General features: G+C 33.8%; 4 protein-coding genes across 5 annotated transcripts; 3 read left to right on the forward strand and 1 right to left on the reverse strand.

Moving 5' to 3' along the window:
- Positions 1-182: 182 nt before the first annotated feature.
- LOC133522156 (protein SDA1 homolog) lies at positions 183-2,603 on the forward strand. Its single transcript, XM_061857384.1, has one exon. The coding sequence runs from the start codon at positions 358-360 to the stop codon at positions 2,536-2,538; it is 2,181 nt and encodes a 726-aa protein (XP_061713368.1). The 5' UTR covers positions 183-357; the 3' UTR covers positions 2,539-2,603.
- Positions 2,604-4,378: 1,775 nt separating this feature from the next.
- On the forward strand, positions 4,379-5,106 carry LOC133522163 (ragulator complex protein LAMTOR2 homolog). The gene is made up of 2 exons (XM_061857393.1): positions 4,379-4,636; positions 4,710-5,106. The coding sequence occupies exons 1-2, from the start codon at positions 4,482-4,484 to the stop codon at positions 5,017-5,019; spliced, it is 465 nt and encodes a 154-aa protein (XP_061713377.1). The 5' UTR covers positions 4,379-4,481; the 3' UTR covers positions 5,020-5,106.
- Positions 5,096-8,326, reverse strand: LOC133522162 (gastrula zinc finger protein XlCGF7.1-like). 2 transcript variants are annotated; one of them, XM_061857391.1, is made up of 8 exons: positions 7,835-8,326; positions 7,627-7,753; positions 7,354-7,487; positions 7,056-7,273; positions 6,741-6,919; positions 6,300-6,495; positions 5,940-6,055; positions 5,096-5,575 (listed from the first exon to the last, which is right to left on the reverse strand). In XM_061857391.1, the coding sequence occupies exons 4-8, from the start codon at positions 7,218-7,220 to the stop codon at positions 5,476-5,478; spliced, it is 756 nt and encodes a 251-aa protein (XP_061713375.1). In that variant the 5' UTR covers positions 7,221-7,273; positions 7,354-7,487; positions 7,627-7,753; positions 7,835-8,326; the 3' UTR covers positions 5,096-5,475. The 2 variants fall into 2 exon arrangements, with proteins under 2 accessions (XP_061713375.1, XP_061713376.1); XM_061857392.1 differs by lacking the exon at positions 7,354-7,487.
- A 92-nt stretch (positions 8,327-8,418) lies between these two features.
- Positions 8,419-11,893, forward strand: LOC133522161 (WD repeat domain phosphoinositide-interacting protein 3). The gene is made up of 6 exons (XM_061857390.1): positions 8,419-8,623; positions 8,709-8,990; positions 9,074-9,225; positions 9,648-9,851; positions 10,629-10,866; positions 11,320-11,893. Exons 1-6 carry the CDS (start codon positions 8,557-8,559, stop codon positions 11,421-11,423), a joined length of 1,047 nt encoding a protein of 348 aa, XP_061713374.1. The 5' UTR covers positions 8,419-8,556; the 3' UTR covers positions 11,424-11,893.
- The last annotated feature ends 1,315 nt before the right edge of the window (positions 11,894-13,208 follow it).

The following is a 13,208-nucleotide window of genomic DNA, read 5'->3' on the forward strand; positions in this document are numbered from 1 at the left end:
AACGTATCCCATGTCTTCATTCATCATTTAGAGCACGTTTCAACCCGTAATAAATATTTTTAGTATGTGAAATAATAAATTATTACTGAATTTTATCATATTTATAAATTTAATCGATCTCGAAGTATTTTAACACACGACAGACACTATTTAAGCCTTAATTTAAAACGTGGAAATGCGTTGCTTGACAGTATACTTGACGTACTTGACAGATATATATTTGAGGTTAGGTTTCTGAAAACCTGATAGTTCAAACAAACGTGAACTCACGTGTAAAGACGTAACAAATAGATTTAGAAGTTTATTTCAAATGGTGTGAATTTGTGATTTATTGTAAATTGAACTTAAGCTTTCAAAATGGTACGCCATAATAATCAGCTGCCTAACAACCTCACGCAACTGCAAAACCTAATCAAGAGGGACCCAGAATCATATAAGGAAGAATTCAATCAACAATTGGCTCATTTTGAAACCACTTTGGAGATATTTAACCTTAATCCGACGCAATACAACAAGAAATTAGATGAACAATCTATGTTCCTTGCTCAAGTAGCCCAGTGCTATTTAGAAAACATGAAATTTTTTCCTCAGAAAATAATTGATATCTTAAAAAGTCACAACACGACTTTACACAATGATATGCGTCTTGCATTGTGTAAATGTTTAATTTTACTGAGAAACAAAAACTTCATTACACCTTTTGATTTGTTGGAACTGTTTTTCAACTTATTGAAATGTCAAGACAAGCACTTGAGAGAGTTCTTAAAAACTCATATCATAACAGATATTAAGAATATGAATATGAAGCATAAAGATATGAAATTTAATTCAACACTGCAGAACTTTATGTTTTCTATGCTGAGGAATTCTGATGCCAAGGCTGCAAAATTATCTTTAGATATTTTAATAGAGCTCTATCACAAGAATATATGGAATGATCAAAAGACAGTGAACATAATTGCTGATATTGGATGTTTTTCCAAAGTAACTAAGGTAATGGTTGCTTCATTAAAATTCTTTTTAGGCCGAGATGAGGCTGAAAAGGAAGAGAACTCGGATAGTGAGGATGAAGTGGATCCAAGGGATACCATGATTGCCAATAAGTTTAACAAAAAAACAAGGAAAAGAGATAAGATGGTAGAAAAGGTGAAGAAAGTTGCAAAGAAGTTAAAAAAGAAGAAGGAGAAGGCTCCTGTATTTAATTTCTCTGCACTGCACTTACTTAACAACCCGCAAGGTTTTGCTGAGAAACTGTTCAAATTAATGGAGTCATCTAATGAAAGATTTGAAGTGAAACTCATGTGCCTTGATGTCATCTCTAGGCTTATTGGATTGCACAACTTGTTCTTATTTAACTACTATCCATTCATTGCAAGGCTCCTGCTGCCACATCAGAGAGAAGTCACTAGAATACTTCAATTTGCGGCACAGGCATCCCATGAACTGGTACCAGCTGAAATTATAGAACCAGTCATGATGGCTATTGCAAATAATTTTATCACAGAAAGGAACTCTACAGATGTTATGGCAGTTGGATTAAATGCAGTAAGAGAGATTTGTGCCCGCTGTCCTCTTGCTATTACAGAGGACCTGTTGCGAGATTTAGTACAGTATAAAAATTACAAAGAAAAATCTGTTATGATGGCTGCCAGATCACTCATTCAGCTGTACAGACAATCAATGCCTACTCTTCTGCACAAAAAAGACAGGGGAAGGCCAACCGAAGCTTCCTTAGAGCTAAAAACAAAGAAATATGGTGATATGGACATTAAGGATTATGTGCCAGGGTCTGAAGTTCTTCTAGAAAAGAAGGATATCACTGAGGAAGAGAAAAAGAAAAAGAAAGGAAATAAGAAAAAGGGTAATGAGTCTGATAGTGATGACTGGGTTGATGTTAATTCAGATCAGTCAGAAATTGATATATCTGACAGTGGTGAAGATAGTGATAATGGAGAAGAAGAGGGGGAAGTTGTTGAAGAAGAAGAAGACAATGATGAAGATGCGGGAAGCAAAGATAACCAACCAGAAGAAAAAGAAGGAAATACTGATAATGTAAACATTAGAAAAATATTAAAAGGCAAAAGAAAGTTAAATAAAGAAGATATTGCAGAGAAAGTTGAAACTGCAAGAAATATAGCGATGGAGACTATTTTCACTGATGAAGATTTTAAGAGAATTGATGCAGCACAGGTTAAGAAACATGTGAGTGGAGTAAAAAGAAACAAGAGTTTAGTAGAAGATGAAGAGGAGTCAGGAGAATTAGTACAGCTCTCAGCCATTGAGAATATTCACAAAAAGAGGAAACATGACAAAAATGCTAGATTGGAAACAGTTCTCAAAGGAAGGGAAGAAAGAGATAAATTTGGTTATAAAGATAGAAGGAAGAATATACATTGCTCTAAAACTAACCGAGAAAAGAGGAAAACTAAGAACTATCAAATGGTCAAACATAAAGCTAAGGGCAAAATCAAACGATCATTTAAAGACAAACAGATTGCTTTCAGAAATTATTTGATTAAGCAGAAGAAAATGAAATAATGAGAATTTAAATTTGCCTTTCTTTAACTCTGTATTGTTTTCTTTGAAATATTTGTTTTTTCCTTTCCAAGTTTTTTATTTAATTCATCTAAACATTCCATTTGTTCTGAATGTGAAGACTGTAAAATAATTAAACTATAATGTTAAACCTTATTTGACTTCTTTGAGAAAATCTGAAAATGTTATAACCAGGGTTCACAATAGTTACTTGTTTAATTTGTTTGTGTTTGAAAGAGGCAAATTTATTGTCAGGGTTGGGCAAAATACTGCCTTCATCTTATTTGAAATGCAAATTACAAAATACATTAAATATTGTATTTGAAATATAAAATACAAATTACTTTGGTGACAGGTATTTGAAATACAAAATACAAAAATACTCTGTTCAAAATAATGTATTTTAAATATATAAACACAATTTTAAAAAAAAATTATATACTAAATATACATTTTACGTTTCTTTTTTATATGTGCCGATATTTTTTACAGGTTTTTATGAATTGAAGAACGAATTTCCTTCCATAAAACTTATTTCCTATATAAGTATGTATTAGCTAGGAATATACGTATGGCAGGCATAAGGCCTAATAGATTTTTTTGAAGTGCCTTAATAAAGTTTTTTTTACTACGTAAATAACGAACAACTTATTTTACATGAATCTTTCCATGTATTTTGGCGTAACCGTGCGCGCGCCACATTTATATTCGCAACTTTGGACGTTGTTGGGAAAAGTACAATAGATAGCAGGTTTATTAAAAAAATAAATCTCACGGGAAGAAGAATCGATTGACATTCTCCAAAAATTTCATGCATGTAGCTAATTGAAAGACACGTTCAGAGTTGTTGGTGAATGAACGTATTCAGTCAATGGAAACATTATCTCGACTGGAGCGGAGGAGCAGGTTTAGTTATGTTTTCTTATTATTAAAAAGATGACTTATTATAATTGCTCCCAGATGCTGACGGCCTGCCGTTTGTCATGCAAAGACGATAAAGACATCGTCATTATTTTTGCTCGATTATTACAGATTCTAAATAAATAACTTTTGCCAGTCCTCAAGGGAGCAGTATTCTGGATGCCATCGCATTTTATACCTATAAACACACGTCCACTCACTTAGCCTAGCTTAGATCTAGCTAAATTTAATAACATTCCATAATACGATTTTATAAAATGTATTTTGTAGAAATGTATTATTAAGCTAAATACATGCGAAATATTTGAAATACTAAATACATGCGAGTATAGTATTTGAAATACCAAATACTTCCCCAAGTGGTATTTGAAATACTGCCCAACCCTGTTTATTGTTTAACCTCCTCCTTAACCTCTTTAAGAGGGTTAAACTATTAACTTTGCTACCAAATGAAACAACATTTTACAGTTCATATGGTGCTACTTTACCGCACCAGTCTGCATTAGCACATGACGTAACTATGTCCAAAATTTAAAAGGCCATATGTACTGTAAAACGTATAGTCTGTTCGGATAGAGAAGAGTCGTGGAATGTATTGGGCCTCATAAATTCCACGACTCTTCTCTTTCCGAACAGAGGGCCTACCGCGAACCACGTTCGACGTGTTGCCTCCTTGTCACACTTACGTACGAATATACAAGTACGACAGAGAGGCAACACGTCGAACGTGATTTGCGGTAGGCCCTCAGACTCTATCTACGAATAGGTAATTCGCAACTCGTTTTTTAACTTAGAGCGCTCAAATTATTCATATATCTAACATTGCCAATTTGATTTGTTCATCCGTCCGGACTGACTTTTGGAACGTATCTTTTATTTCTCATGTTGGTAGCCTCAGCCACCCGTCAGTGTCATCAGCATCGTCATATTTGGTATAATGTCAAACCAACTATATGTATTTGATACACGAGTCTTTGTAAAACATTTTGTTCCATGAAGAATATTGGATTAGTACACACAACTTAATGCAAATACTTAAATTCGCTTCAAAAAGCTCTCTGACGGAAATAACAGCGATTAAAAGTTTTTGGTCTTGTTTTACTATTATCGCAATGTTAAAGCCAAAGGCGTTGACTCAGGTCCTAAGCCAAGCAAACACGGGGGGAGTAGAAAACACATTGTACGTATCACGGAGTAAATAAGAAATTTTATGTTGCTGATCGTTCATAACCATCACTTGCATTTTTTTACAGGTTGCTAAACCATCAGGGAGCTCTTTTGGCATATTCTGGTTACAATGACAAAGATGCCAGAGTCACTGCTGCGATTGCGAGTAATGTGTGGTCTGCATATGAAAAGAATGGCAAAAATGTTTTCAAAGAAGACAAATTACACCTTATATTGGTAGATTGTAATAATGGAAAAATTGCAATTACCCAAGTAGCTAATTTACTGCTGTGCTTATATGCCAAAGAATCTGTGGGATTCGGAATATTGAAAGAGAAGATTAATGCTATAGCACAGTATTTAGAGGGGCCTTTGAAGCAAGTTGCTAACTCATAATACTTGACATCTTTAGTCTTAAGTGTTTATCTATTACAATTTTATACATATACCTATTTCAAAATAAAAATGCAACTATCTTAACAATTATTTATTTATTTTATTATAATAATCTGCCATTAAAATATTGAAGTACATTTTAACTGTATACAGGAAAAGTAATTTAGTCCTGATTATAGTGTCCAGTTCAATTTAGTCAAAGAGAATTGATTATAATAGAGAGGTAAAATCTAAGAAAAGAAATGTCCTTATTTTGATGTCCAAAACAGATGGGGCATACTGCACCATGTTTTGCTGTCACTGAATTCTCAAACATCAACTTTTGACAATTAGAGTTACTGAAAATGTATGGAGCTTTATAGCACCATCTCCTTTACCTGTCAACTTTGAAGCACAAAATTGTCTTAGATTTTGTGCATCTTAATCAATGTATCTTTGGTTATGTGTACATTATACTCAATCATTTTTATCATTAAGGACAACTTTATACACTTCATCATACAATTTATGTTTTTCTCGATTATGTACCCTTAACTCGTGACTCAGCAGTTTCCGCCTGAAACAAAACAACAATATTTATGCAGGGTGGAAATTCAAATGGGGCAGTGACTGAAAACATGGTTTTATACTGACAAGAAATTTACACCCATGTTCTTAACTAATGATTATATTTGAACAAAGAAAAAAATCACCTGGGTGAGACACAAACTCCCATCTGGAATGTCAGACTTACCCAACTTAGCATTTTCATCATATCCTTCAATGTTTTTGTGTTTTCAAGATTTGTAAGTTTAATGATTCAGGAGGGTGCACAACTGGTTAAATTTTTTCTTCAATTCAAATATGTATGTTCTTAACTTTTGGCAACAGGAAAGACAAATTGGAACTTACCTCTGTTTAATCTTACAGTAATACCTTACCTTGTCCATAAATCACGACCGCAAATAGTGCATCTGTATCTAACATTTAAATGGGCAGCATCGTAATGTTCTTGTAGTGATTTCTTTAACCGGAATTGTTTCTTGCATTTATTACACTGTAACATAAATTGTGAATATAAAATTAATCTTCTAACAGCAGCATGTTAAAAATACGTGTGTCATATCTTCAAGAAAATAGTTATATATATAATCTTTAGTTTTTCATCATATGGCAAATAGTGTCCTTTCCTTGATGAAAATAACAATTTAAAGGATTGATAAATTCATGCCAGATATTTTAGGCACATACAGCTCCATGTAAAGATAAGTATTGCATATAATCATATGCAATCATTTTACCTCAAATTTTTTACTAGAATGTGTCAGCTGATGTTTCCTCAGGTTGCTTGGGTTGACAAACTTTGCAGGACACTCAGAACACAAGTATGGCTTCTCGCCTGTGTGTATTCTCATGTGCAGAGTTAGGTAAGCCTGCTGCTTGCCTTTGTATGGACACAATGGGCAGGAGAAGTTGCATTTATCTGAGTGTATTAACCTGCAAATCATTTATTCACATGTTATTTAATTAGTTAAGTAATACTGATTTCATTTTTGACAAAGGTGGCCTGGTAATTAAATAGGTTAACTGTAAATAAATTAGCCCATTTGAGTTAAAATAGATGGTCCAGAGACAGTCTAAACAAGTTAATTAAACTAAGTTATTACCAATACTTTTTAATACTAGAAAACTACAATACCTAGGTCATTTTTATATTAGAAATAACAAATATTTAAACTTACAAGTGATTCCTCGATGCTCCTGCTGAGTAGGATATTTTGCCACAAATGTGACAGGTGTACTTCTGAGTCCGCAAATGTACACTTTTCTTGTGTCTTGCCAAGTTGGAGACAAGTTTCCCACATATTGGGCAAGGAGGACAAATGCAGTTTTGCTTAAGACGGTGCTCTTTCAACAAAGCCTGAAACCATTCAAATTACAGTTTACACATTTGATGCAGGATACGAGGACATTAAACATGTGTAGCTGCACTAGTCATTTAAGATTAAAGTGTCTTAACTAAGTCTAATTTAATTTTACAAATCAAAGAAACTAACCCTTGAATCAAATTTGAGGTCACACCTTTGACATCTTATTGTTTTTATAGATCTGTCTTTAACTCCTGCATTAGTTTCTTTAAGATCCCACACATTGGCTTTTTTACTTTTACTATTCCTCCGTTCTCTCTTAATGGCAAGCCTGCTGATTCTTCTTTCCTTCATTTCATTAATTATTAGGGCGAAATCATGCTTCACAATTGAGGCAGCATGATTATCTAAGCATAAAAGATCATAGTTAGAATTATAGAGACAGAGAATTTGGAGACTAAACAATATGATGATAAGGTATACTCACTGGCTTTCCCGGAATGTGTTTGGCGAAATAGTGAATCTGAAGCCTCACATTTTTTTCTTAAAGGCTAAGGACACTTTCAGTTCTTCTACACAGTTTTTACAAACATATTTTGGGTAGGAATCTGCATTACTTACCTGAAAGTAAAATAGATATTATTAGGTACATTAACACGTTGAAAATTACGATTTTGCATGCTAAAATCCATCATCTGTGTGCCACGCGACAGGCAAATTTGAAAAAGTGTTGATTCCTAAAAGTGTTACTGTTACTCACCCAAACACAAGAGACTGTTCTAATTGCACACGAAATGTTAATTCCATCAATTTTATCTGTGATAGGTATATCGGCAGGGCCAGTGCAGACTCTGCAAATCATCTCATTCGGAAATACAATCTCGTTACTAAAACAAAGAAATCATTACATATGCAAAACTCTCTGGACTATATGAAAAGAGGTTCATATTCAAATAATATAAACATACGATTTTCTAAATGAAAACTGTGATTCCTGATTTTCATATTCCTCTTCGCGTTTTTGTTTAACAGACTTCCATAAAACAAATTCTGCTAGCTGGATTGAGCTCATTGCAAAAGTTAAAATGTGGTACTTGATTTCTTAACACTAAGAGTAATATTTACAATATGATGAACAACGAAACTTTTATAAGAAGCCACCAGTAAGCTCAAACTAGATTAGATGAGATGAGAGCAGGTAATGACACTAATGACATAAGCTGTCATGCTCCTGCAACGTCGAAGTAAGGTAAAAAAAAAACGATACATTCAGCGACTAAACCGTTGCCTTAAATAATATATATGACGTTATATAGGTGTTTTTTCATCAGTATTAAACTATCCAAATATTTGTCTGACTTGAAACCAACTTGAAACTACGAAATTCTAAAAGGTAACTTAATAAATAATAAGATTTAGCTGTATATTATACTTTTATCATGCACATTTAGCTTTTTTTCAACAAACAAACAATAAGAAAGATATATTTACATTTATTCGACAGAGGCCCCCACTCCGCAAGCGTGTTCAGGTTTAGAGGTAACATGAAAACACATCTGATTCTCGCATCCAGTACATAATTGTAAAAAAAAAAAGTGACTGATGGGAGATGTTGGTTGAATCAGATTTTTCTTATTATTGTTTATTGATAAAACTACTTGCATCTTAAGACCTATTGTAATCCTGTACGATGAATTTATCCGAAGAAAGCAACTTCGGAAATGGCCTTTTATACGTGGGATTTAATCAAGACCAAGGTAAGTAAAAGTTGCATGTTGGAATTACATTATCTTGTCGGTTTTTTACTGTTACATTGTAATAGCTTTTTCGTTATTTATTTAGGTTGTTTTGCTTGTGGAACCGAGAATGGGTTTCGAGTGTTTAACAGCGACCCTCTTAAGGAAAAGGAGCGTCAAAATTTCGCCGAAGGAGGTCTCTCTTACGTTGAAATGCTGTTTAGATGCAATTATATGGCCTTAGTCGGCGGGGGGAAGACACCCGTCTATCCGCCGAACCGAGTCATTATATGGGACGACTTGAAGAAGGACTCTGCTATATCCCTTGACTTCAATAGTCCAGTGAAAGCTGTGAAATTGAGAAGGGATAGAATTGTTGTTGTTTTGGGTAAGTAGTTTATCAGTAACCTGTTATCAGTGATTGAAATAGCATTGTTTTGCGAGAGATAAATATATTGTCTGTCTTTGCAGAGAATTTAATTAAGGTTTACACATTCACTGCACAACCCCAGATGCTAAATGTTTTTGAGACCTGTCAGAATCCTAAAGGTCTCTGTGTTGTCTGCCCAAACAGCAACAATGCTGTTCTTGCTTATCCCAGTCGTAAAACAGGCCATGTGCAAGTAAGTGATATCAATATACAAATGCTTAGTAAGCTCTAATTTTAGGTAATTGTACAGTCAGCGCCAAATATTTTATACCAACCAAAGTAGCCAAATAGTGCGGTACACCATATATGTAGTATGGTGTACCAAGCTATTTGGCCACTTTGACTGCTACAAAGGATTTGACGTCAGCGCCAAATATTTTATACCAACCAAAGTAGCCAAATAGTGCGGTACACCATATATGTAGTATGGTGTACCAAGCTATTTGGCCACTTTGACTGCTACAAAGGATTTGACGCTGACTGTACCCATTTTAAGAATAAAAATATAATTTATTTTTTGATTTTCTTTGAATTCATCCTTCTGTTGCTGTCAAGACTTAATATGTAGATATAGTCACTACATCATGCTAACATTTCAATTTTTTTTTCTGTTAGTTGGTAGAACTGAGCAGTCATGCCAGCACAAGCAGCTCTCCTGATGGACATCTAATTGCTGCCCATGAAGCCCCCCTCAGTTGTCTCTCACTGAATGTTGGTGGAACCCGGCTGGCCACTGCTTCCACAAAAGGCACGCTTATTAGAGTTTTTGATACAGCCACAGGACAGAAATTAGCAGAATTAAGAAGAGGTGCTCATCAGGTGAGGAATATATTACGTTTTGGTTAACTGTTAGCATTAAAAGCAAATTCCTGTATTAACATAGTAAAATAACACACCCAAATTTATATAATTACCCAAGTTTGCCTTCCGCCACACCTTTGAATTCTCCTTTCCCTAATTGTTTACTTTTATTATGTGTTTTTGTACTATAAAAAGTTAACTACTACTAATACTTTTTATGACATGTCCATATGCCTACTTTGGAAGAGTTTGTGATACTATGCTAATCACATTCTTTGGAGTCATTTGTTTTAGTTTTTTTCTGTTAAGAGTTTTTATTCTATTGATATTCAAAACACTTGGAAGCTGTAATTTTATAATGAACTTCCACTATTTATGGACACTAAAATTACAATTCTTGTTTCTATAAAGATATTCTTGTATCACATAAGTTATGACTGTTACGAGTATAACTAATAATTAAGTTAGGAGTTATTCTTCTCATTATAAAGTTGAAAAATAATTTGTTGTTGCTCTTGACAATATAAAATTAAATTCTTACCCGCTTGTTCATAAACGTCTACTAAATTTGACAAGCCGCTAATGATTGTTTGTCCCTTTCTGACTTATTGGTATGATGGAAAGGCACAAACAATTATTAGCGGCTTGTCAACTTTAGTAGATGTTTATGAATAAAGGGGTAAGTGTATAAATGAATACTTTCAAAGAATGCATGAAAATCTGAACTAAGAGTGTATTCTCATAATGGTGGTATGTTTGTATACCTTAATTTAAAGTATTTTCTATTAATTTCAGGCAACTATTTACTGCATAAATTTCAATCACACCAGTACCAATTTGTGTGTAACTTCAGACCATGGCACAGTCCATGTGTTCAGTCTAGAAGACGAAAAGTTAAACAAGCAGTCCAGCTTAGCAACTGTTAACTTTCTGCCTAAATACTTCTCAAGCAACTGGAGTTTCTGCAAGTTTACAATACCAAATGGCCCACCATGTATTTGTGCGTTTGGTGTAGACAAGAGCTCTATTGTTGGTAAGTATACTTCAATCATGGGATAAACAATACTTTACAATCATTAAAAAGTAACCTTTATTGAAGAAGCTATTTACTTAATAGACATCATTTCACGTTACTTTTTAAAAAATTACTCGCATAACCCCAAAAAATGCCATGTTTGTAACATAACAAATTTATTTTATCAGTTCCCTGATATACATCAAGGTGAAGGTAAAGATAGTTCAGAAAGTAAATCATTTCTATGTAATACTTATGGGTCAGTAGAGACATGCCTCGCCCGAGGCACAGCAGGGCATGTGTACACAGTCTGAGCTGCTTCGCGTGGCATATTTAAGCAGTGCAGATAACTCAGATAAGTGTCTAGTGCAGTTAGATGGTTATAATATAAGAAATACTATAGTCATAAGTCGCTCAAAACATGCAGTATTTTGATTTTATTTACCAATGCCACTTTTTTATTTATTCCAGTGATCTGTGCTGATGGCTCTTATTACAAATACAAGTTTAACGAAAAGGGCGAGTGCACGCGAGATGTTTACGCGCAGTTCCTCGAGACTTCAGAAGACAGGTAAACAAACTAGGAATTTAACTATGTAAGAAATTATATTGTGATTATATGCTATTTTCCTTTTGATATAATGTTAGTTTCGATTTTATTTGCCGACAAGAACACAAACTCTTGACAATTTTAGATTTGCCAAAGGTTTCAGTGGAATGTTAAGTAAGTAAGTTGAAAGAGTTTGTGCACTTGATGCCAGAGTACTTTGTATGTTTATATGTTATTGATGAAACGTGATCAAATGAATTTTATAACTTGAAAATAATAATTGTTTATATTAGTCACGCTAAATCACTAATATCACTATCATTGTCATCATTTTGTACATCATCTAAAAGTGTTATAGATCTCAAAAAGAATTTTATCAGTGTGACTGAATTGTATTGACTTTATTAAATTTTTTATCGCGATGTTGTAACGGATTTAACGATCTTGAAATCATCTCATGATCTATAACTAAATAAAATATTGCTTATCTTGAAAGTGACTTGCTTTATTTCTATCAGGGGACATTCATACATCGATAAACGCCAAACGAAAAAAAATGTATCAGGATGACAGATGCTACGAAAAGTTACGTGACTATTTCCATACATTATTATCGACTATTCCATACATTAAGTATCGATTGGCACCCTGGTAACATGACATACCGCCCGATTAAGATACGTCAAAATTATGTCAGTGTCTTAAAGTTCGAATCGGGCTGTTATATAATTGCTTGTTTGATGAATACGATAAATCATTATACTTGACGCCAGTACCAAAAAAAATCCAAAAACATTTGACATTGACAGTTACTCCATACAAAAATGAACTGTCATAGGGATCATCATTGGCCGCGTCAAGTATAGGAGGGTACACGAGCGGTAATACGCGCGAGGAAATTGCCTCAACGAGGGGGGTGGGGTTAGGGTCGGCAACGCGCATGTAACTCCTCTGGAGTTGCAGGTGTACATAGGCTACGGAGACTGCTTACCATCAGGCAGGCCGTATGCTTGTTTGCCACCGACGTAGTATTAAAAAAAAAAAAACCTGTGTACACGCCTATTGACTTGCTATCCAGAGTAAAGCAAATATGTTTTGTTGTTAGAAGTACCGAATTTAAAGTTTTTAAACTGATTTTGTTCTACTATTACATCTAAGAAACTTGATAAATTATATACCTAGGCTGAAACATATATTAGTAAATGATGTGTAGTCATATCAAGATTCTACTATGCTATAATGCCATATTTGTTTCTTAGTGTAAATCAATATTATATATTTCCTAAAAACTTCAAACACCTTAAATCTTGTCTTTAATAATTTATTATGTCTGCTGCAAACCAAATTTATAAAAGTTTATTAATTATTGATAGATTAAAAAATAATAAATAATTGACCACATTTAATTGACATATCTTAACTAAAATTACACCAAAGTTATAAACAAAAAGACTGTTTGATTTTGTACAGACTGAATGTGTGCAACAGTAAAAACCAACTAAAATATACCTTATCTGAAAAATGCATCGAAGTAGTTTGTGGATGAAACAGCAGTCAAACTATTTATTCATCTTAGTCAAAGTATATGTTTAGTCCAACTAACATGTGTTCTAAGGTTGCGTTCCTTCTAAAATAAAATTTCCCAATGTAGATGGTGACTCAGTCCGCTGGGCCCTATGCAATTTATACATATACAAGGTACAAAATGTCTATAGCGCAGGGCCCTCACTTATAACTTCATCTGTAAAATAATGATACTCATTGAGATAATATATTTACAGTACATATGGTGCAACTTTCCCGCACGTGT

The sequence above is a fragment of the Cydia pomonella genome, chromosome 10 (genome assembly GCF_033807575.1).
Source record: "Cydia pomonella isolate Wapato2018A chromosome 10, ilCydPomo1, whole genome shotgun sequence".
In the NCBI taxonomy this organism is placed as follows: Eukaryota; Metazoa; Arthropoda; class Insecta; order Lepidoptera; family Tortricidae; genus Cydia; species Cydia pomonella.